The 23,243-nt window shown below is 43.5% G+C and overlaps 1 protein-coding gene across 3 annotated transcripts in view; it reads right to left on the reverse strand.

The window, feature by feature from the left end:
- The window catches only part of VPS13A (vacuolar protein sorting 13 homolog A), a 466,977-nt gene that overhangs the window by 279,054 nt on the left and 164,680 nt on the right, over positions 1-23,243 (reverse strand). For all 3 annotated transcript variants that reach the window (XM_040355879.1, XM_040355888.1, XM_040355872.1), the window contains exons 26-30: positions 18,123-18,279; positions 17,532-17,611; positions 15,814-15,873; positions 8,535-8,703; positions 6,931-7,047 (exon numbers count right to left, since the gene is read on the reverse strand). In XM_040355879.1, the coding sequence (XP_040211813.1) occupies positions 6,931-7,047; positions 8,535-8,703; positions 15,814-15,873; positions 17,532-17,611; positions 18,123-18,279 (583 nt within the window). The remainder of the gene's footprint in view (positions 1-6,930; positions 7,048-8,534; positions 8,704-15,813; positions 15,874-17,531; positions 17,612-18,122; positions 18,280-23,243) is intronic.

Here is a 23,243-nt window from a genome sequence, read left to right on the forward strand (position 1 = left end):
ATGTAACAGCATAATCCAAGCAGGAAAGGAATACATCTCAGGTAATATCAGCATGGATGGCAGATCTCAAGTAATATCAACATGGATAGCAGCCATGGAATCCGATGTAAGAAAAACAAAACAGTGTTTCTCCGCAATAACCAATATAACATTTAATAGTGAAAATACACTTACATAAAAAGCACTATATCCAGTGCTAGGAATCAAATGCAAACAAAAACGCACACAGCATGGTCCGATAGATGGCTCCGCTTGTCTGTCAAAGACTGGACCCATAGACTCTCCGCTTGGGAGGCTGAGAACGGTTCTTCAATAGTAGATTCTTCAATCTCTGAACCCTCTAGGTTCTGGTCCAACTGATCCTCCTGAAATTCTAATTCCTCCGGGGAGAGAATTTCAGCATCCGAGGATACATACTTAGGCGATGGGGATCTAGTCCGCTTCCTGCCTGGAATAGATTTAGCGATCATACCTGCTAATCTTTTTTCTAGCCCCCCTAGGGTGACAGCTAGCATCTCCTCTGTGACAAACACAGGGTTGGGCGGATCCGGGCCAGCCTCAGCACCAGACCCCCCTAATGGCTCATCCAAGGCGACCACTACTGGATTAACAGGTGAGGAGAGTACTGGCATAGCCTGACCAATATCCTCAGAATCAGAGGGGGAACCCTTCTGTTTTTTGGCATTTTTTGCACCCTTTGATCCCGAACCTTTGGGAGCCATGATACAATACCGAGGCACTCCACATGCAACAACTGTCTGTTGCAGCCAGGAGATACAATATAGGGTTTAGGGAACAATAGGAACCACTAATGCCCAAAAAACGGTGGGGAGAAAAAAAAAACCCCCAGTATGTTTATATTTTATAAATATATATCTTTTTTTTTTTTTTTTAAACAATACTGCCCCACCAAATTTTGCCAGTATCCAACCTGCTGCAAAAAGGGATTTAGGCTTGACAATAGCTTTTTTGGAGCTAGCTAGCTCCAGATTGCAATACCCTCTTGCGCCACCGTATACAGCTACCGCCGCTCTGTGTCCTTCTCCTTCCCAGCTCAGCTCAGACTGAGCAAGGGATAACAGTGAAGAAGGCACGCCCCTTCCTCCTGGCGCTGCGTGCACGCTCCCCGCCCCCCCGCATGGTGCGAATCCTCTCTATAACACGTGCCCGCGCGTGTATGCCGGGGAAGGGAACACACGCTGGAGGAGACGCGCTCCTGGAGAGACTGCATAGCCCTCCACAGGACACAGAGCGGCACCCAATCGTACGGGCCCCGGCCAGGTAGGACTCTATAGGCCCCTAAGGAACCTCTTAGCCCTGGGACAGGTCTCTTGAAAAACAAGCCCTTCCCAACCTGCGCGCAGCAGATAGCCAGCAAAACAAATTGACCAGGGAGACCTAGTGCTGGGGGAGAAAATAGACCATCCTGTGTTACACAGACATAGTGACCAAGGCTGCCAATGCGGAGCATACTCAGGCTAACCCCCCCTTAAGATCTCCCCTGGAGTGCCTGCTGTCGAACCAAGTCCTGCAGGCTCCCCTCTTACCTGCTTCCATGCCGCAGGATGTTTGCATAGAAAGTGGTCCAATCTTCCCCCATCTCCGTGGGTAGCGTACTAGACCTTCAGGCACTGGGGTCCTGGAAGGAACCCTCTGTCCTGGACCTATACAGCACCCTGGCAAACAGGCTCCTTTTGGCTCTAAAAAGGCTCCAAGTCCTGGGCCCAGCCCTCCAAAGAGGAGCATTATAGGCAAAACCCCACGGCTGTCCACTTTGGCTCTGAGGCACTTTGGACAGCTCCGGTTAGCCTGCCTTGATCCCAAGGATGTGGAGGCAAAGCTATTCCGTGACCAACACCTAAGACACTGGCGAAAAAACTGAGGTACTCCCTCTATGGGAGGGGGTTATATAGGGGGGGGACTTCCTGTTTGAGATTGCCAGTGTCCATCACCTGAAGGTTCTCCATATAACCCGTATAGTAATAAATATGCCGCTCTGTGTCCCGTGATGTACGAGAAAGAAATCCCATCTTCTCTTTTCGTCCATGGACGGACACAGCTCCTTAAATCTTGACAAGTGGGATGTCCCCAAGCAGTGTCAAAAAAACGAGGGGTGGGAACAGCAATCAAAAAACGAACTTCACCCCAAACAAGCAGAGCTCATCAACGGAGGAGGTGCAAACTCAAACAACCACCTGCAAAACCTTGCGGCCAAAGGAAGCATCTGAAAATGCATTCACATCAACCTTGTAAAATCTGGAAAACGTGTGAACAGACGACCAAGTCGCCGCCTTACACACCTGTGAGACAGATGCTTGATGTCGGAAAGCCCAGGAGGCACCAATTGCCCTGGTCGAATGCGCCGTGACAGGAAAGGGAAGCTCCCGCCCCTTAAGGGCATAAGCCTGAATGACGGTCTGCCTGATCCACCAGAAATGGTGGCTGACGAGACCGCCAGGCCCTTATGGGACCAGACACCGCCACAAACAGCGAGTCTGACCTCCGGAACGGAGCCTTAGCAGACAGGTACACCCGCAGAGCACGTACCACATCCAAAGTATGTAACGCAGCCTCTCTGGGATGCAACGGTCGGAAGTACAATGTCCTCATTCAGGTGAAAAGCTGAAACTACCTTCGGAAGAAAGGAAGGCTGCGGGCATAGCACCTCTTTATCCTTATGGAGGACCAAGTATGGTGACTTGCAAGACAAGTATGAGATAGTGTCAAGAGAGGAATTTCTCTGATGTTCTCAAAGGGAGGTTCCTTAAGAGTCGAGAGCACCAGATTCAAATCCCACGGAGGAAGCAGTGGTCTAATTGGGGGAATCACATGTCGAACCCACTGTACAAACATACCCACCAGTGAATGGGTCACCAAGGGTCATTGAAATATAGAGCTGGCACGCTTCTTTCCGCCCACCTTAGGATGTGAGCGACCTCCGACGCCGCAGCCAAGCTCCTTGTTCCCCCCTGATGGTTGACATAAGCCACCGATGTGGCGTTGTCTGACTGGATCCTGACAGGATGCCCTCGAAGCCCCTGTGACCACTCGAAGAGACACAGCCTGATCGCCCAAAGTTCCAGGACGTTGAGATCGGCAGTAGGGACTCTTCCGGGATCCAGTGGCCCTGAGCCGACTGAACCCCCCAAACTCCCCCCAGCCGGTCAGGCTGGTGTCCGTCGTGATAACAGTCCAATGGATGGGGAGGAAGGACTTCTCGGACTGAAGAGCCGGGGACCTCAGCCACCAACTCAGAGAGGCCCTGATCAGGTGACTTACCTGAATCTCACGATCCAGAGACAACGGAGAAATTGTTCCATTTGAACAGGATCTCCTTCTGCAAGACTCGAGTGTGGAATTGGGCATACGGTACTGCCTCAAAGGAGGCCACCATGAAGCCCAGGACGCGCATGCAAAAAACGGAGAGACGACCACTTGCGGGACGCTAATTTCACAGCCGACTGGAGTGTCTAACTTCTCTAAAGGAAGGAATACCTTTCCCTCAGAGGAGTCCAGGATCAATCCTAGGTACTCCAGACACTAAGTCGGTACCAACACCAACTTCTGAATGTTCAGCACCCAACCAAATTCTCGGAGGGTCTGACTGGCTATAGACACGTCGTCCTCCAATTCTGAGCCAGAAGCAGCTCTCAGAAAAAGATCGTCTAAGTAGCCCATGACAGCAATGCCTCGCTGTCTCGGCAAAGCCAGAATCGGGGCGAGCACCTTGGTGAAAACTCTTGGTGCTGACACTAGGCCGAAGGGAAGAGCCACAAATTGATAGTGGTCTTCGCCGATCGCAAAGCGCAGAAACCTCTGATACCTGGCGCAGATGGGGACATGCAAGTATGCGTCCTTGATGTCCAGCGACACCAGAAAGTCCCCCGGATGGAGTGCAGCAACCACCGAACAAATTGATTCCATCCTTAACTTTTGCACCCTCAAAGGCATTAGGGGCCTTGAGGTCCAAGAGTGGACGGACTCCGTTGTTCTTTGTGATTTCAAACCGATTCGAATAGAACCCCTGAAACCTTTCCTCCAGTCTTGTACTGCTCCCATTAAGGCAGACCAACGAGCTGGAAGGAAAGATTTGAGGGAAAGAATCTGTTTGGGGGACAAGAAAGAAACTCGATCTTGTACCCCAAAGTAATCACCTCGCAGACCCACTGGTCGGAGAGCAGGGAGGTCCACCGAGCTGCAAACTCGCAAAGCCGTCCCCCTGCGGTAGCAGGCTTGTTTGGTTTGCGCACCCAGGGACGCTTCTGTCCCCCAGCTGGACCTTTGTCAGTCTGGGAGGATCTGCCAGCTGACTCTCACTGACGAAAATACCGCTTCTGTGCGGAATAGGAGGGCCTGGCTTACGGCGTGACTCCTTCCCCTTACAGGACTGAGGGAGAAGTGTGCTCTTACCTCCAGTGACATCCTTAATAATGTCATCCAGCGAGTTACCAAAAAGCCTCCCACCTTTGAAAGGCAGATCTGCAAGAGCTTTTTTGGATGCTTGGTCAGCGGACCAGCATTTCAGCCAAATCAGGCGGCGCAATACCACTGCAGATACAGAGGCTCTGGAGATCAAGGGGGCCGCATCCAGAGGGGCATCACAGACATACACAAGGCCCTGTACCAACTGGTCAGCCAGCCTCACACACAGCTGGTGCTCCTCCACTGTCTGACGCAAAATCAGTGCCTATTCAGTAAGTGTCTGAGACACCAAAGTTGCAGCAAGAATAGGCCGAAACGCAGACCCCAGCATGGTGAACATGGAACGGCTCACCGCTTCGGACCTCCTATCAGTAGGGTCCTTAAAAGGCAGGGGTCCCCTCACCCGGGAGAGTGGTTACTTTATTTAGCCGAGAGACCGGGGGGTCCACGACTGGAGGAGAGGTCAATTTATTCAAAAGGCTCTCCTCAAAAGGATAACGAACCGCCATGCACTAAGGGACCACAAAGGACTTCTGCGGCCGTTCCCATTCCTTATCTATGAACTTATCAAAGAAAAACACATAAGGAAAAACTTTAACAGAGCGGTTCAACTTGTGCGACCCAAAAGAGACTGAGCCCTGCGTGGACATCTCAGCTGTATCCTGAGAGCGTCCCTCACAGCATCAATAAGTGCACTCACAAGTGCCCTGTCTTGCCTGACCCGGATGAGGGGTCCTCCTCACCAGGGAGGTCCTGGTTCGCATCCTCTGAAATATCAGAACCGGGGTCCTGAGCCGCAGCCAGGCCCGAAGCATTCCCCAGAAGATGGCGGGGGAGGGGCGCATTTTCATCTCCCTTACGCCAGCACACCGATTCCACCCTAGCAACAAAGGACTCCAGGATTGCCGACAGTGTATCTATGGGAACCGCAGGTGCAGGGGCACCATTTGCTGCCTCTGGCAAGTATGGGGAAGAAAAAGGCCAGATACTGACTCCATAATCACCCACTGACAGCCCTCGGGGACTAAGTGAAACACTCAATAGGTCCACCCTCCTTGTTGCACCGACTGGGGGGTTACTCAGGGGACTCACCACCCAGAGGAAGACCGATCAGCGCCGCTGCCCGCCTTCCGTCTGTACACAGCGTGTGTGTGAGGAAAACTGTGAGGTGATTGTGCTGCGCGCCGTTCAGGAAGCCAGTGCTAGAGGCCAAACCCCAATCCAAAATGGCCACCAGACGCCTCAGCGAAAAGGGCGCAGACCACAAGAAAATGGCTGCACGCAATGCCGACCTGCGTCACAGTGCAGCCACGGTAAAATGGCCGCCAATGGAAATTTCAATAGAGAAAAGCAGGCACACTAAAAATGGCGTCTGCGCTGTAAAAATGGCGTCTGATCACCGCGATGTGGACGAGAAGGCCGTGGCAGAGACTTCCCAGGAGACAGACCCCCCCCCCCACAGAAAGCCGACACCCCACAGTCCCCAACTGGGACCCGGAGTCCCCCCACAGGTACACCCTGGTCGCAGCGGTCCCTAGGGCAGGAGGGGAAAGGGTGACAGATAGCAGGGAAAAGGGAGGACAGGAGAACCCCTAAATCCAGGGAATGCCCAGCTGTTCCATCCTGCCGAGGCAGGAGGAACCGTACTTACCCGTCCTAGCGAGGACTTGCTGGCGCGTCCCTGACAGACCTACAACCGAGTGGTATGGAGTAGCTGTCGGCCCTGTCCACTGTGAGTGAGACAGCAGCAGCCCAGTCATATGTGGACGCTGGAGCATATGCCCACCGGCCACCCCTGGAGCCAAGGGGTATGTCGTGGCCGACCCAGCGCGTAGCTAAGGTCTGCTCACGCGCGATGGCCGGACTGGGGGGACTACAAGGATCTATAATATCCAGCCGGCAGTTGATAGAAGAATCACAAAAAATAAAATAAATAAAAATTCCTTTAGGACTCTGGGCCCAAAAGGAGCCAGGTTCTACTGAGCTGCTGACTGCAGGGCGGAGGGTTATATCTGGAGGGACCGCCCCCTGGGCGTGGCTGTTCAACTCTGTTAAAGTAACATGTATTTAAATATGTATGTTCTGCCTAGTTCCATAACCCACTTGTCAAGATTTAAGGAGCTGTGTCCGTCCATGGACGAAAAGAGAAATGTAAATCTACTTTTTTTTTGTAGGAGCCTGGAAAAGCATTGCTTATTGTGGGTGCTATGTAGGACTCAGTCGTATGGACAGGCAGTTTCACACTGACAGGAAGACTGGGGGTTTGGAGGAGTTGTGGGAACTGGTGCCACAGTAACAGGTTACATCTTGAATAGGTAAAATGTTATGAAAGGTCAACTTATCTTTTAAGTATATATTTTAAATGATTTACCAACAAGGTAGAGTGCGTATGTATATGAAACTAGCTTATACGCCCTGATGGCATTCAGTTTCACAACTGTTTTAAGTGAAAGCTCAGAATTGGCACTTAATTAATGATAGTTCCCTAAACCAAATGTGAAATGTTACCTTCAATGCTTATTTCTGAAATTTGACACTTCTGCTCACGGATAAAAACCCGAAGGCAAGACAACTCGGCATATACGTAAAGATTAATAACCTCATCATATTTCGACTTCTTCAGTGCTGGAAAAAGATAAAGCATAAATTAGATAATATATGCAACATACACAGCAATACAATGCAGGTGCCTTTTAAGACCTAACTTTCACCTGAAACTGAAATATCGGATCTGTATAGCTACTAGCAAGGTAAATCACAAGCTTTTCTGTTATATCTCAACAAAACACTCACTCAACTTCCATGGCTGCAACAAAGAAAATGTATTCCCCATAATATGCAATAAATATTTAACTGAAGAAATGTAAAAGTGAAAGACATGAAGCTATGACTGGAGACACACCACAGTAAAAAAAATTTTGAGGAATATGTATATCTGTATACTGTAAAAATATGCACCTTTCTTAAAGTGGTTGTAACCCCACTAATTTCAGGCACTCACCCATCTTCCTTAATGCTCTGTGCCTAGTGTATCGGTTTTATTTAAAAATGACGTTCTATAAAAAAAAATCTTAGCACTGCTCGGCCCTCACAGGACCGGCAGCTGCTTTCTCGCCCAATCTGACAGCTACAGCGAGAATCCCCCGCTGTCAAGAGGAGAAGAGAGGCAGACGGTCATGTGAGAGCCAAGCAGTGCTCGGGAATACAGTACAGAACAGCGTTTTTTAAATAAAACAGATAAACTGGGCACATAGCATTAAGGAAGACAGGTGAGTGACTGAAAATAACAGTGTTATTTCTGCAGCATGGGAGGGGCAGGCACTGACACAACTGATAGGCAGAGAGGGGAGAGAGGACAGAGGAGAGCTGTGGATGATGGAGGCAAGTAAACTGACCACGGTGTCAGGGCTCAGCAGCCATGATAAACCGTGGTCAGTTTAAAGAGGGGAGGGCAGAACCAGGCAGGATCAGCCAGGTATTTTAGATGATACAGGGGACCAAATGACACAGCACGAGCACTGTGCTGTTATTCATGCTTTAAGGGAACAAACGCTTTAAAGACTCACTAAAGGTGTTAATATATCACAGTTACCCCATCCAGACGTTTTCATACTGAAATGACGCCATTCTCATGTATACAGAATAAGGGAGATGACTACTCTCAGATGGAACGTAAATTTTACAGGTCAGAAAAATAGTATTTGTGTACTCACGTAAAATGCATTTCTCTGAGTTCATGGACGGACACAGCAGCCTTTGAGACCTTAGGGTTATAGCCGCTTCCTAAGGTCAAAGGCTGCTGTGTCCGTCCATCAACAGAAGAGAAAATAGGATTTTTGTACTCACCGTAAAATCCATTTCTCTGAGTTCATGGACAGACACAGCAGCCTTTGACCTTAGGAAGCGGATATAACCCTAAGGTCAAAGGCTGCTGTGTCTGTCCATGAACGGAAGAGAAACACATCACAATCACTACTGTACCTCCCTGTGCAAACCCCAATCCCTCTTCTTAAGCATTTACACTTATATAGTGATCGGTTGTGAGGAACAGAAGAAAAGATGGATCAAGCCACCTTTCTGCGTCTAAAGCACGTTTTGTGTAGATATCTTACAAATTTTCTTTTTCTGATCCTCCTTTTTATCTTCCTCTGTATCTTGAGCCAGTTGTTCTACTTCTTTGTTTTCAGATTGTTCAGATTGTGGCAACAGGTTTGTGAGAAAGCTCATTGTATTCAACAGAGCCTCAGTGTGGAGATGAACATCCAAGGATGAAAAGTTCACCTATTTGAGATGAAAACAGATATGCGTGTTCTATAAAAAGTTTTTTTTTTTTCTCAGTAATTTATCATGTAATAGTTTTCTACAGTTACAAGTCTGTATTTAATCACATATATAAGCAATTCATAGAACAGAAAGACATGATCAATAGCTAAGAAGGAGGTTACATTAAACCAATACATAGAAAACATATCCATTATGAAGTGTTTTTTTTCCCCTCAATTCATACATCTGGTTTCTATGGAAGAGCCCTGGGGCCATCATAAAAAAAAAAAATACTAAATTCTGAGTTTCAAAGTCAGAATTCTGAGATTAAAAAGACAGAATTCTGTGTTTCAAAGTCAGAATTCTGAGATTAAATGTCAGAATTCTGAGATTAAATGTCAGAATTCTGTGTTTCAAAGTCAGAATTCTGAGATTAAATGTCAGAATTCTGTGTTTCAAAGTCAGAATTCTGAGATTAAAAGTCAGAATTCTGAGATTAAAAAGACAGAATTCTGTGTTTCAAAGTCAGAATTCTGAGATTAAATGTCAGAATTCTGTGTTTCAAAGTCAGAATTCTGAGATTAAATGTCAGAATTCTGAGATTAAATGTCAGAATTCTGTGTTTCAAAGTCAGAATTCTGAGATTAAATGTCAGAATTCTGAGATTAAAAAGACATAATTCTGTGTTTCAAAGTCAGAATTCTGAGATTAAATGTCAGAATTCTGAGATTCTAAATATAGTAGTCTCTATTAGGAGGATTTTAGGAGCAATTAGCAATAATGTAGTAACACCCATAGACCATCATTCTGCAGACATACAAGTCTGGTGCTCTAGATATAGATCTGTAAATCTATCTTAGTTACAGCATACAGTATGGGGAAGCAGGCAGTGCTGGGCTCTCTGGTTCCTCTACTGTATTAACAGTCCCACAGTTTACTGGTTTACTGTCATTTGCTCTAACATAAAGAGGGATGCTGAAAACGAGTGTATTGTGTGTGTGAGTGGGGGGGGGGGGGGGATGACACAGCTTCCATAGATAACAGAACACAATGCACCCCAACTTTTAGGAAACATTGCACTGTTGCCCCAACAAGAGGGAATTGTGAGCACAATGTGTGTCTTTGTTCAGAACGGCTTGATCATAGCAATTACATGTCTGGACTAATTCTTACAGAGAATGAACCCCATATTACACATACAAATCGATACAGGTATATAGCTTGAGAAATAGCTCAATGCATAGGGTGACAGACTTGTGTTTCATATTTTGTGGGTTCGAATCCAGGAGACAGCACAATTTGTTTTTAAGTTATATGTATATATACATATTATTTTATACATTGCTCTTAGATTAAAATAGAGATGTCCCAATACCAATATTAGTAAATCAATATATTGAAAATGTATATGTCTTCAAAAAATTAAGCTCTGAGCTGGATTCGAACCCAAAACTTAGAAACACAGAAGTCTATTACTCTAACCATTGAGCTATAACCCAAATCATAAAACTCTTCTGTTTTTTTTGGTTTAATATGGGGTTCATTCTCTGTAAGAATTAGTCCAGACATGTAATTGCTATGATCAAGCCGTTCTGACCATAGACACACATTGTCCTTCTGCCTTCTAACCATTCACAATTCCCTCATGTTGGGGCAACAGTGCAATGTTTCCTTAAAGTTGGGGTGCATTGTGTTCTGTTATCTATGGAAGCTGTGTCATCAACCCCACCCACTCACACACAGAATACACTCGTTTTCAGCATCCCTCTTTATGTTAGAGCAAATGACAGCAAATGGAGGAACCAGAGAGCCCAGCACTGCCTGCTTCCCCATACTGTATGCTGTAACTAAGATAGATTTACAGATCAATATCTAGAGCACAAAACTTGTATGTCTGCAGAATCATGGTCTATGGGTGTTACTACATTATTGCTAAATGCTCCTAAAATCCTCCTAATAGAGACTGCTATATTTAGAAACTCAGAATTCTGAGTTTCAAAGTCAGAATTCTGAGTTTCAAAGTCAGAATTCTGAGATTAAAAGTCAGAATTCTGAGATTAAAAGTCAGAATTCTGAGTTTCAAAGTCAGAATTCTGAGTTTCAAAGTCAGAATTCTGAGTTTCAAAGTCAGAATTCTGAGATTAAAAGTCAGAATTCTGAGATTAAAAGTCAGAATTCTGAGTTTCAAAGTCAGAATTCTGGGATTCAAAGTCAGAATTCTGAGTTTCAAAGTCAGAATTCTGAGTTTCAAAGTCAGAATTCTGAGATTAAAAGTCAGAATTCTGAGATTAAAAGTCAGAATTCTGAGATTAAATGTCAGAATTCTGAGTTTCAAAGTCAGAATTCTGAGATTAAAAGTCAGAATTCTGAGATTAAAAGTCAGAATTCTGAGTTTCAAAGTCAGAATTCTGAGTTTCAAAGTCAGAATTCTGAGTTTCAAAGTCAGAATTCTGAGATTAAAAGTCAGAATTCTGAGTTTCAAAGTCAGAATTCTGAGTTTCAAAGTCAGAATTCTGAGTTTCAAAGTCAGAATTCTGAGTTTCAAAGTCAGAATTCTGAGATTAAAAGTCAGAATTCTGAGTTTCAAAGTCAGAATTCTGAGTTTCAAAGTCAGAATTCTGAGATTAAAAGTCAGAATTCTGAGATTAAAAGTCAGAATTCTGAGTTTCAAAGTCAGAATTCTGAGTTTCAAAGTCAGAATTCTGAGTTTCAAAGTCAGAATTCTGAGATTAAAAGTCAGAATTCTGAGATTAAAAGTCAGAATTCTGAGATTCAAAGTCAGAATTCTGAGATTCAAAGTCAGAATTCTGAGATTCAAAGTTAGAATTCTGAGATTAAATGTCAGAATTCTGAGTTTCAACGTCAGAATTCTGAGTTTCAAAGTCAGAATTCTGAGATTTAAAGTCAGAATTCTGAGTTTCTAAATATAGTAGTCTCTATTAGGAGGATTTTAGGAGCAATTAGCAATAATGTAGTAACACCCATAGACCATGATTCTGCAGACATACAAGTGTGGTGCTCTAGATATTGATCTGTAAATCTATTTTAGTTACAGCATACAGTATGGGGAAGCAGGCAATGCTGGGCTCTCTGGTTCCTCTACTGTATTAATAGTTCCTCAGTTTGCTGTCATCTGCTCTAACATAAAGAGGGATGCTGAAAACGAGTGTATTGTCTGTCTGTGTGTGTGGGGGGGGGGGGGTGATGACACAGCTTCCATAGATAACAGAACACAATGCACCCCAACTTTAAGGAAACATTGCACTGTTGCCCCAACATGAGAGAATTGTGAATGGCTAGAAGGCAGAAGGACAATGTGTGTCTATGGTCAGAACGGCTTGATCATAGCAATTACATGTCTGGACTAATTCTTACAGAGAATGAACCCCATATTAAACCTATAAAAACAGTAGAGAATTATGACTTGGGTTATAGCTCAGTGGTTAGAGTAATAGACTTCTGTGTTTCTAAGTTCTGGGTTCGAATCCAGCTCAGAGCTTAATTTTTTGAAGACATATACATTTTCAATATATTGATTTACTAATATTGGTATTGGGACATCTCTATTTTAATCTAAGAGCAATGTATAAAATAATATGTATATATACATATAACTTAAAAACAAATTGTGCTGTCTCCTGGATTCGAACCCACAAAATATTAATCACAAGTCTGTCACTCTATGCATTGAGCTAATTCTCAAGTTATATACCTGTATCGATTTGTATGTGTAATATGGGGTCCATTTTCTGTAAGAATTAGTCCAGACATGTAATTGCTATGATCAAGCCGTTCTGAACAAAGACACACATTGTGCTCACAATTCCCTCTTGTTGGGGCAACAGTGCAATGTTTCCTAAAAGTTGGGGTGCATTGTGTTCTGTTATCTATGGAAGCTGTGTCATCACCCCCCCCCCCCCCCTCACACACACAATACACTCGTTTTCAGCATCCCTCTTTATGTTAGAGCAGATGACAGCAAACTGAGGAACTATTAATACAGTAGAGGAACCAGAGAGCCCAGCATTGCCTGCTTCCCCATACTGTATGCTGTAACTAAAATAGATTTACAGATCAATATCTAGAGCACCACACTTGTATGTCTGCAGAATCATGGTCTATGGGTGTTACTACATTATTGCTAATTGCTCCTAAAATCCTCCTAATAGAGACTGCTATATTTAGAAACTCAGAATTCTGACATTTAATCTCAGAATTCTGACTTTGAAACTCAGAATTCTGACTTTGAAACTCAGAATTCTGACTTTGAAACTCAGAATTCTGACTTTGAAACTCAGAATTCTGACTTTGAAACTCAGAATTCTGACTTTGAAACTCAGAATTCTGACATTTAATCTCAGAATTCTGACATTTAATCTCAGAATTCTGACATTTAATCTCAGAATTCTGACATTTAATCTCAGAATTCTGACATTTAATCTCAGAATTCTGACATTTAATCTCAGAATTCTGACTTTGAAACTCAGAATTCTGACATTTAATCTCAGAATTCTGACATTTAATCTCAGAATTCTGACATTTAATCTCAGAATTCTGACTTTGAAACACAGAATTCTGTCTTTTTAATCTCAGAATTCTGACTTTGAAACTCAGAATTTAGTATTTTTTTTTTTATGATGGCCCCAGGGCTCTTCCATAGGTTTCTCATGTCACTTTTAGGCATATTTATGAACTGGCATTCCTAAAGAAATAAAAGAGGATTGTCAACCTCTAAAAAGTGAATTTGGCGATAGAGAGATTAGCGCAAGTCCTCACACCATGCTCATTAATCAGTGCGATTCTATCAATATATCTACAAATAAATCCAAATCGCTCAAAATATCTACTACTAATAGCTAGTCTCCCTATTGTGCAAATATGCAAATAAAGTGCAAAAAAAGTGCAAACTAATTTTGTGCAAAATTACAAATAAAGTTCAAAAATACTGAAGTGCTTCTACCATAGTCCATAACCACCATTTTTTTAAAAATATATAATAAAGTGTTCATATAGTGTTCCAAAACATATGAAAGTGTTTAAGATGAATTGCCGAAAGAATCTTCACAAAAATCACCAAGTCCTTCCACCACAGCGTGAGTCTTTCACCACACTCACTAGATCAAACTCACCAAATCAAAAAATCGTCAGCGTGGGGCAGGGACGCAAACAATATTGCTTGAATTGGTCAGAACTCGCGGTCTGCGACCTAAGTACTGTGAGCCATCCGTGCTATGGCTCTGAGGTGAGCATTTAGTACCACAAGAGGTGTGCGCACTGAAGTCTGCTTTATTTAAACACTGGACTTTTTTCTTTTGGGTTTTGGTGTCACTATTCCTATGGTTTTTTTTCACATGTTTTTTGCTATGCATTGTTTCTGTGTGTTGCTACGCACAGCATAGACATTTTAGCTTGTGTGAGCTATTGATTTGTTCACATTTGTGTACTAACCTTTATTATTGTCTATCTGGTATATCCAGCCTGTTACACCGTGTCACTTAGTGTTCACATCATATGTTATTGTATTCACCTCCTTCCCCTTTTTTAGTAGTCACTTAGTTTTTTATTTATTTATTTATTTTTCACCAGGGTCACTTACCCACATGGGTACCCAAATTTCTTTGTGTTATTAGCTTTCACAGCGCTTCACCACCACCTATCTATATTTGTATTTTTTCTGTTTAAGGCAGACTATCAGGTGATTGCAGCAGTGCCCCCCGGTCTCCAGCATAGATAGGGCAAGAGTACCACCATTTATATCTCTATCTAAGTGGAATGACTTCTTGAGCCGAGTGTGTACTCCTTAGTTCCAGGTAGGCACTTATAACATGTGAGTGCAATACTGTTTATTTTAAATAAAGCCTGCTGAAACATTTTTACACTATGGGAAGCCTCCTTACTTCTTTTTATTTTTTCTGTGAATATACTGGATGATCGCTGGGATAGACTGAGCTCATTTGCTGGTTTATAATCTTAACAACTGATTGATTTGGAGAGTTGGATCTAATGAAAGTGGTGGAAGCACTTGGTGATTATTGTGAAGATTCTTTGGGAAATTCATCTTAATAACAGGCATTTTTTCAATACTTTCATATGTTTTGGAACACTATATGAACACTTTCTTTAAATTATATATATATATATATATATATATATATATATATATATATATATATATATATATATATATATATACACACACACACACACACACACACACACACACACACACATTATATATATATATATATATATATATATATATATATATATATATATATATATATATATATATAGTAGAAGGACTTGAGCCGTTTTTGAAGTATTTTTCCACTTTATTTGCACATTTGAACAATAGGGACTAGGTATTAGTAGTATTAGATAACCCCATTCACACCTGAGCGTTTTCAGCTTGTAAAACGCTCAAATCAAAAGTTCCAAAAACGCCCAACAAGCACAATTCCATTTATTTCAATAGCACCTGTTAACATATGAGCATTTTGTCACCTGAAGCAAAAACACCTGAAGCTCAAAAAAGTACATGAGCTTCTTTTTTGGCAGATTACAAGAATTTTTAGACATCAATAGAAACGCTTGACTTGAGCTGAAAAACGCTCACATCTATCCACCTCTAATATCCTCCCCCCAGTGCTATATTAGCTAAAAACAAAAAAACGCCTGAAGCTGTACGAAACGCTTGTAAAACAGTTGCAAAAAAAATGTCCGAAAAACAATACGCTTAGGTGTGAATGCAGCCTTAAAACTGCCACTATTGTATCTGCAATATATGTCTTGAAGTTCTGGAATGCTTTCTGCTTTTTAAAAGAAGTGGCTGTGATTGAATAAATTGTATGTAGCACCTTAGCATGGAAGCAAACTATGTACGGGCAGATGTATCATATTTTGCTTTAATTCTGTTGAAGGTAGAAACTTTTCAGAGGTTCTGCCAATACTGGAGAGACCTATTATCAGAAGGAAATAGTCTGGGATTTTCAAAACTGCAAATTTCTGTAGATGCAATACGTAATTTTTTTTCAATTAAAGGTTTACTTTAGGTTGGAATTTCACTTTAAAAACATCTTAACATATTAAGGTTTTACATGACTTAATATATCTAGACAATAAACTTACCTTTACCAATTGTTCAATGCTGCTATAAGTAGTCTTGAATTCTGGTCCATTTATGTCTGCCTGTATAATGATAAAACAGTGATAAAACTTCTGAAAGATCGAACAAATGTTACACATTTCGGGCAAAAACACACTTTAGTGATCCAATGCATTGAGCATCACAGTTCTTTTCATTTTGAAAAGCCCCCTTCACACACAAGGGCATCACAGCTCCAATTCACATTCAATGCAGCACACCACAATGCACAGTACAGTAAAACCTTGGACTGCGAGCATAATTTGTTCCGGAAGCATGCTTGGAATCCAAAGCACTTGTATATCAAAGCAAATTTCCCCATAAGAAATAATGGAAACTCAAATGATTCATTCCACAACCATTTATTCATAAGTCCCTCAGTTTATAATCCATATAAAAAGATTATAGCAATGTGACAGGTTGTGTAACCATAAAACGTCCATCCACAAATGGAAGCCTCCACAAGGGGACTAGAAAGTAAATCCAGCAAGAGCTACAGCGTATAAAAGAGAAGAGAGGTGCCTCAAAACGTAGCAATATGTTTACATTTAATGAAGGTACAACATTTAGCAATTCACATGATTAAAAGAGGCACATTCAAGTATGCAGGCATATGGGGTTAAGCCGTCTGCAATCGTAATTAGAAGAACTACCCTGCAGTAGAGCGCTCTGAAAGCGAGGCTTGAATCGCTCAAGGAGAGCAGTGTGGAAGGGACGACGTCGATAGCGGTGAGGAGGATAGTCTATATGGAGAACTTTACCCCGGATACCTGCATAATTGGATGTGTCTGTTTTAATCATCAACCATGTGAGTTTCTAAATGTTGTACCTTAAAGCGGATGTGCCACGGAAAAAATATATTAAAAGCCAGCAGCTACAAATACTGCAGCTGCTGACTTTTAATATTAGGACACTTACCTGTCCTGGAGTCCAGCGCCGATCGCAGCAGATGACGAGCGATCGCTCGTCACTCTGCTGCTCCCCCCGCCATCCACGCTGAGGGAACCAGGAAGTGAAGCGCTGCGGCTTCACTGCCCGGTTCCCTACGGCGCATGCGCGAGTCGCGCCGCGCCCGCCGATTGGCTCCCGCTGTGTGCTGGGAGCCGAGTGTTCCCAGCACACAACGGGGGGGGCGACGGGATATGACGGAATGCCCGTCTTTTGCCCGTGAATGCCGGGCCGGAAGTGGGTGCAAATACCTGTCTTTAGACAGGTATCTGCACCCCCCTCCCCCCTGAAAGGTGTCAAATGTGACACCGGAGGGGGGGAGGGTTCCGATCAGCGGGACTCCACTTTAGGGTGGAGAACCGCTTTAATAAATGTAACTGTATTTCTACACTTAGAGGCGCCTCTCTTCTCTTTTATACTCAGTTGTGACGTGACATTACTTGTATATCAAAACATCGCCTGTATATCAAGTCAAAATGTATTAAAAAATTTAGCTTGTCATGCAAAACGCTCTCAAAACCAAGGTACTCTCAAACCAAGGTTTTACCGTAACAAATTTCTGTGCGTTGTGGTTCACTGTGTCAAGAAAAAAAAAAGTCATATCCATTTTTTGATTTGTTCTTGTGCGCTTGCAGTTTTAATGCAATGCACATTAACGCATGACACAATCCACGTCACCGAATCACACAGAAATGCAGAAGTTTGAATGAGCCCTTAATGTTTTAGCTTATCTTATTTTAGCACAAGTCTTAACCTTTACGTATTCCATTAGTAACAGATCGTCGGTGGTATTATCCAGTGTTGTGATAAGGTGAACTGGCTTTTCTTCATCATCTTTAAAAGAAAATACAAAAAAAGACAGGAAAATTTAAATTTTCAGCTTTTAAACCCAAAATGTATAAAATTAAAGTGTTGAAATACATTAAAAGGATAAATTTACCTTTCATAACATGTTACACTCATATTTAGGGTGTAACATCTTATGAATTCACCTGCAAATTTTTTTTTTATTTTGTCAAAAGGCGAACTTATCCTAACTACTTTACATGGCAGTATTTAAAATTCTGTACAGCCAGAAATATAGCTTTACTATTCCTGGATTTATCTTCAAACCTGTCTGTGTCACTTGCCTGCTTTTTGGAGGATGAATCATCAGTGTGAGTATGGCAGGTAGGCAATAAGTGAAGAGGTGACATGGGAAGCAAAAAAAAAAAAGCTAAACTAGGATCATCATCTGCCTGGTTCTGCACTGTGCCACAGCTTTATAAACAATTTACCCAACCATAGATCAACTGTGTCTTTAGCTGTTTGCCTGGAGCTCTGCTTTAGGAAAACAAAAGTATACCTGTGTATTGAGGACATGTCAAGGAGATCTCCCTCAGAAATGCATTTGCTGACATATCAAATGTTCGAATACTGAGTTCTGTGCCCAAACCCAGAATCTCCATCTGCAGAACAGCCTTCTCTGCATCTTCAGACAGGCTGCACAATGCCAGTACCACCTGTAGGTAAATAAAATGCAGAGTGAAATTACATACATTTAACATTAAAGAGTCTGTAAACCCAACATTTTATATTCCTGATATGTGCCTGCTGTACCATGCCCTCGTATGAAAAAGTATCCTGTTCTCTTTGTATTGCTTCCTTTGTGTGACATATCTGGTGTTTCCCCGACAGTCCTATTTTCCTAAAAACTGACCTCACTATACATTACAGCACATTGTAGTTAGCTCTCTAGCTCTGTGCTCCACCAATGATCACCCCCCCCCCCCCCGCCCCGCCCAAGCACTCACTGAGAATATCAGCATTCTGCCATTTTTTTCAGCGATCCTTATGCAGCTCACAACATAGGGTATGTGATCACTTATAAAAATGGAGGAAAAGAAAGGAGAAAAAAAAAAGGGATAAAAAAATAAAAGGAGTTTATGGTTTTCTTATCTATACACAAATGCGTTGCCTTTCATTTCAATTTTAAACCGAGTGGGTTGTTTTACAAGGTGAGGGTCCACATATACTTTTTTTTTTTTAAAGGTTAACTTTGTTTTTGTTATTGTTTATAAAAACATAACAAACAAACACTATACAGGTGTATTATCCTAGCGAACATCGCTTCAGTCAAAGTGCAATACATTACTCAGGTATACAGGTAAACATTGTGAAACAGCATACAGAAAATATCATCACAAAGCACAATCTACCCTAGTCAGGGCCTAGGCACTGGCAGTTCTGGAAGCATAGTATCCCTATTAAGAGCTGTACCCTAGGGGGCAGGTGGTATGGTACTCTCTGAGTTAACTCAGGAGTCCAATATTTTGGAGAACTTTTTGGGACATCCTCTCGCTTCGTATGTTAACTTATATAGTGGTATCGATTGGTTGACAATAGTAAGCCAAAGCTTTATATTTGGTGTGGACTGGGATTTCCAGTGCATGGTAATCGTTTTTTTAGCGTAAAATAGCACTATGCGTATGAAGGATTGTACGTTTTTGGATAACTCTTCATCATCAACGTATCCCAGTAAACATCTAAGAGGATTGCAAATATTAGGAATCTCAGCTACGGAGCTGATGAAGGCAGTAACATCCGACCAGAACTTCCTTATCGGAGCACATTCCCACATCAGATGGAAGAATGTACCATCGGCCATTCCACATCGAGTGCATAAAGGAGTGGATAATCTCTTTAATTTATATAACAAACATGGTTTAAAATAGGATCTATACAATAGTTTGATCTGGATCACCTTGTCCCTTGAGGAAATGACGGAGGTCACCTGCAGGGGAAGAATCTCCAACCAGATCTCCTCCGTCAATTCAGGTATATCTGCCCGCCATCTTTGTTCAATGGTGGTAAGCCTAGTGGTTGTGTAGTGTAGTAGAGTCTTATAGTAAGTCAAAACTATTTTGGTGTGGGAGGGGTCAGTCAGTAAGTTTTCCAGTGGGGAAGTTTGCATCTCTATATTTCGTAGTCCGAATTGAGTAGCAGCGGTATGTCGTATCTGTAGATATTGGAAGTAGGCCGTGCGTGGGAGTCCAAAGTCTCTCTGGAATTCCGCAAAGGAACGGAACGTAGTGTCTGTAAATAAGTGTGATACGGTTATTACCCATTTCTTAAACCAGTATCCCCCATCAGTTCTCTGATGAAATTCCGGTAGGCTTGGGTTTCCCCATAGCGGGGCATTGGGAGAATATATCGCTGGAGTACTGGGTGGTAACAGTTTAGAAACTTTAAAGATCCGCAGGGTCATGGCCAGAACAGTAGACCCTTCCCCTCCCCCTAAGTGACAGACGGTGTATTAGGTTCTGGAGAGATTCATATGAGGTGAGGATGGCCGCCTCCAAGGCAGCAGCTGCATTGTTGGCCTCAGGATGAAACCACCAATGGGCATGCGCCAGTTGCGAGGCAATATAGTACGTCTGGAGACAGGGGAGTGCCAGGCCCCCCTCTGAAGTAGGGAGCTGTAAAGTTTGCTTAGTGATTCTCACCACACCACCCCTCCACACGAAATTGGTGATTATGGAGTCTATCTCTTTAAATTTTGCTTTGGTTATATATATTGGTGAATTGCTCAGGACGTATAGGAATCGCGGGAGATAGATCATTTTGAAAATATTTATTCTTCCTAACAGTGTGAGAGGGAGATTGTTCCATGTTTTCAAGGTAATTTTTAATCTACTGATAAGGGGGTCTAAACTGATCTTGGCATAGGAGGAGACAGGGAGTTTTATCAAGACCCGGAAGTAACGAAAAAAGGGATTTTTAATACAGCTTACCTATAAAATCCTTTTCTTGGAGTACATCACGGGACACAGAGCGGCATATTCATTACTATGTGGTTATATGGAGTACCTTCAGGTGATGGACACTGGCAATCTCAAACAGGAAGTCCCCTCCCTATATAACCCCCTCCCATAGAGGAAGTACCTCAGTTTTGTAGCAAGCAGTATGCCTCCCAAAAAGTTCCCCATAAGAGGGGTGGGAGCTCTGTGTCCCGTGATGTACTCCAAGAATAGGATTTTACAGGTAAGCTGCATTAAAAATCCCTTTTTCTTTCTCGTACATCACGGGACACAGAGCGGCATATTCATTACTATGTGGGATGTCCCAAAGCAATGCTTCAATGAGGGGAGGGAGACATCTCAACCAGGAGATTTAATTCAGAAAGTATCCTTTAAATCATAATAAATCCAAATTAAATCCAACAAAAAATAATTAATCTGATTAATTTAATTAATCCATTAATTAACCAAGGGTGCCCTGGATCCCGAGGATCTCAAATCGCAGCCTGCAGCACTGCCTGTCCAAAGGCTGCATCGGCCCTCCTTCTAACGTCCAATTGGTAAAATTTTGTGAACATGTGGACCGATGACCAGGTTGCCGCCTTGCAAACCTGAGCCATAGAGACCTGGTGGTGTGCTGCCCAGGAGGCGCTCATGGCCCTAGTAGAATGGGCCTTAACTGATAAAGGAGGGGGGAACCCCTTCAAGCCGTAGGCCTGACTGATTAACTGCTTAATCCATCTAGCGATGGTAGCTTTAGCTGCCGCCTGACCCCTCTTGGGTCCTTCCGGCAGGATGAACAATGTATCCGTCTTTCGAATCTTTTCTGTAGCTTTGAGGTAGGCCTTCATGGCCCTAACAACATCCAAGGTGTGCAGCAAGCCTTCCTTTCTAGAAGTGGGCTTTGGAAAAAAGGATGGAAGAATCAAATCCTGGTTTAAGTGAAAACTGGACACCACCTTAGGCAGAAAAGACGGATGTGGACGGAGAACCACCCTGTCTTTATGCAGAATGAGGTATGGTTCTTTACAAAACAAGGCTGCCAGCTCTGATACTCTTCTAGCAGAAGCCATAGCAACCAAAAATACCAACTTCCTAGTCAGTAATACCAACGGAACCTCTGCCAGAGGTTCAAAGGGCTGCTTTTGTAGAGCCCACAAAACAAGATTCAAATCCCACGGACAAACCAGAGATTTGATAGGGGGGTTAATACGCAAGACCCCCTGCAAAAAAGTCTTAACTAGAGAGTGAGTGGCCAAAGGCCTCTGAAACCACACTGACAAGGCAGAAATCTGTCCCTTGATAGTGCTTAAGGCCAAGTTTTTGTCCACTCCTAGCTGGAGAAAACTTAACACTCTGTCAATGGTGTACTTGCGAGGGAGCCACCTTTGGGACTCGCACCAGACCACATAGGCCCTCCAAACTCTGTAATAAATTACTCTGGAAACTGGCTTTCTTGCCTTAATCCAGTGTTTCTCAATTCCAGTCCTCAGGCCCCCCCCCCCCCCCCCCCAACAGGTCAGGTTTTCAGGATTTCCCTCAGATGAAAAGGCTGTGGTGATTACTAAGGCAGTGAAACTGATCAAATCACCTGTGCAAAATAATGGAAATCCTGAAAACCTGACCTGTTGGGGGGGCCTGAGTACTGGAATTGAGAAACACTGCCTTAATCAGAGTTTAAATCACCTGGCTGGATAGGCCTCTACCCCTGAGAATCAGGGATTCAGCCGCCAGGCCGTCAAATTTAGATGCCGTAAGGCAGGGTAGAGGATCGGGCCTTGTGAGAGTAGGTCTGGACGAAGTGGAAGGGTCCAGGGCTCCTCTACTGACATTCTCACGATTAGTGAGAACCATGACCTCCGGGGCCATGCCTGGGGCTATCAGAATGACTGGTTTGTTCTCTCCCCTGATCCTGCGCAGCAGGCGGGGCAACATCTGCAACGGGGGGAAGGCATACAGTAGATTGTACTGATGCCAAGGGCAAACCAACGCATCGGTTCCACAGGCCAGAGGATCCCTTGTCCGGGACATGAACTTGATCAGCTTCTTGTTGTACCTCGATGCCATGATGTCTACGTCCGGAAATCCCCATTTCTGGCAGATTTCCTGAAAGACCTGGGGATGGAGCGACCATTCCACTGGAACCAGCTGCTGGCAACTTAAGAAGTCCGCCTGCAAATTGTCCACTCCGGGAATAAAAATTGCCAAGATGCATGGCACATGTGCCTCTGCCCACAGAAAAATTAAATTCACCTCCTTCTGGGCGGCTCGACTCCTTGTGCCCCCTTGGTGATTTATATATGCTACAGCCGTGGCATTGTCGGACTGCACTCTCACTGGAGACCCTTGTAGCTTGGATGTCCATGCCCTTATGGCTAACCGTGCAGCTCTGATTTCCAGAACGTTGATGGGCAGAAGGCTCTCTGCCTCTGCCCACGTCCCCTGCTGAGTCTGCCCGTCCAAGACTGCTCCCCAGCCCCGTAGGCTGGCATCTGTGTTCACTATCTTCCAGATAATGGGACTGAAAGGTTTTCCCTTCCTTAGATTCTGAGGGTTTAACCACCAGCAGAGACTTTGACGGACCTTTGACGAGAGGGTCAAGGGAAGATCCAGGGCTGTTGGATCTTTGTTCCAAGCTGACAGAATGGCCGCCTGTAGGACTCGAGTGTGAGCCTGAGCATAAGGTA

This window comes from Rana temporaria, chromosome 1 (genome assembly GCF_905171775.1).
Source record: "Rana temporaria chromosome 1, aRanTem1.1, whole genome shotgun sequence".
In the NCBI taxonomy this organism is placed as follows: Eukaryota; Metazoa; Chordata; class Amphibia; order Anura; family Ranidae; genus Rana; species Rana temporaria.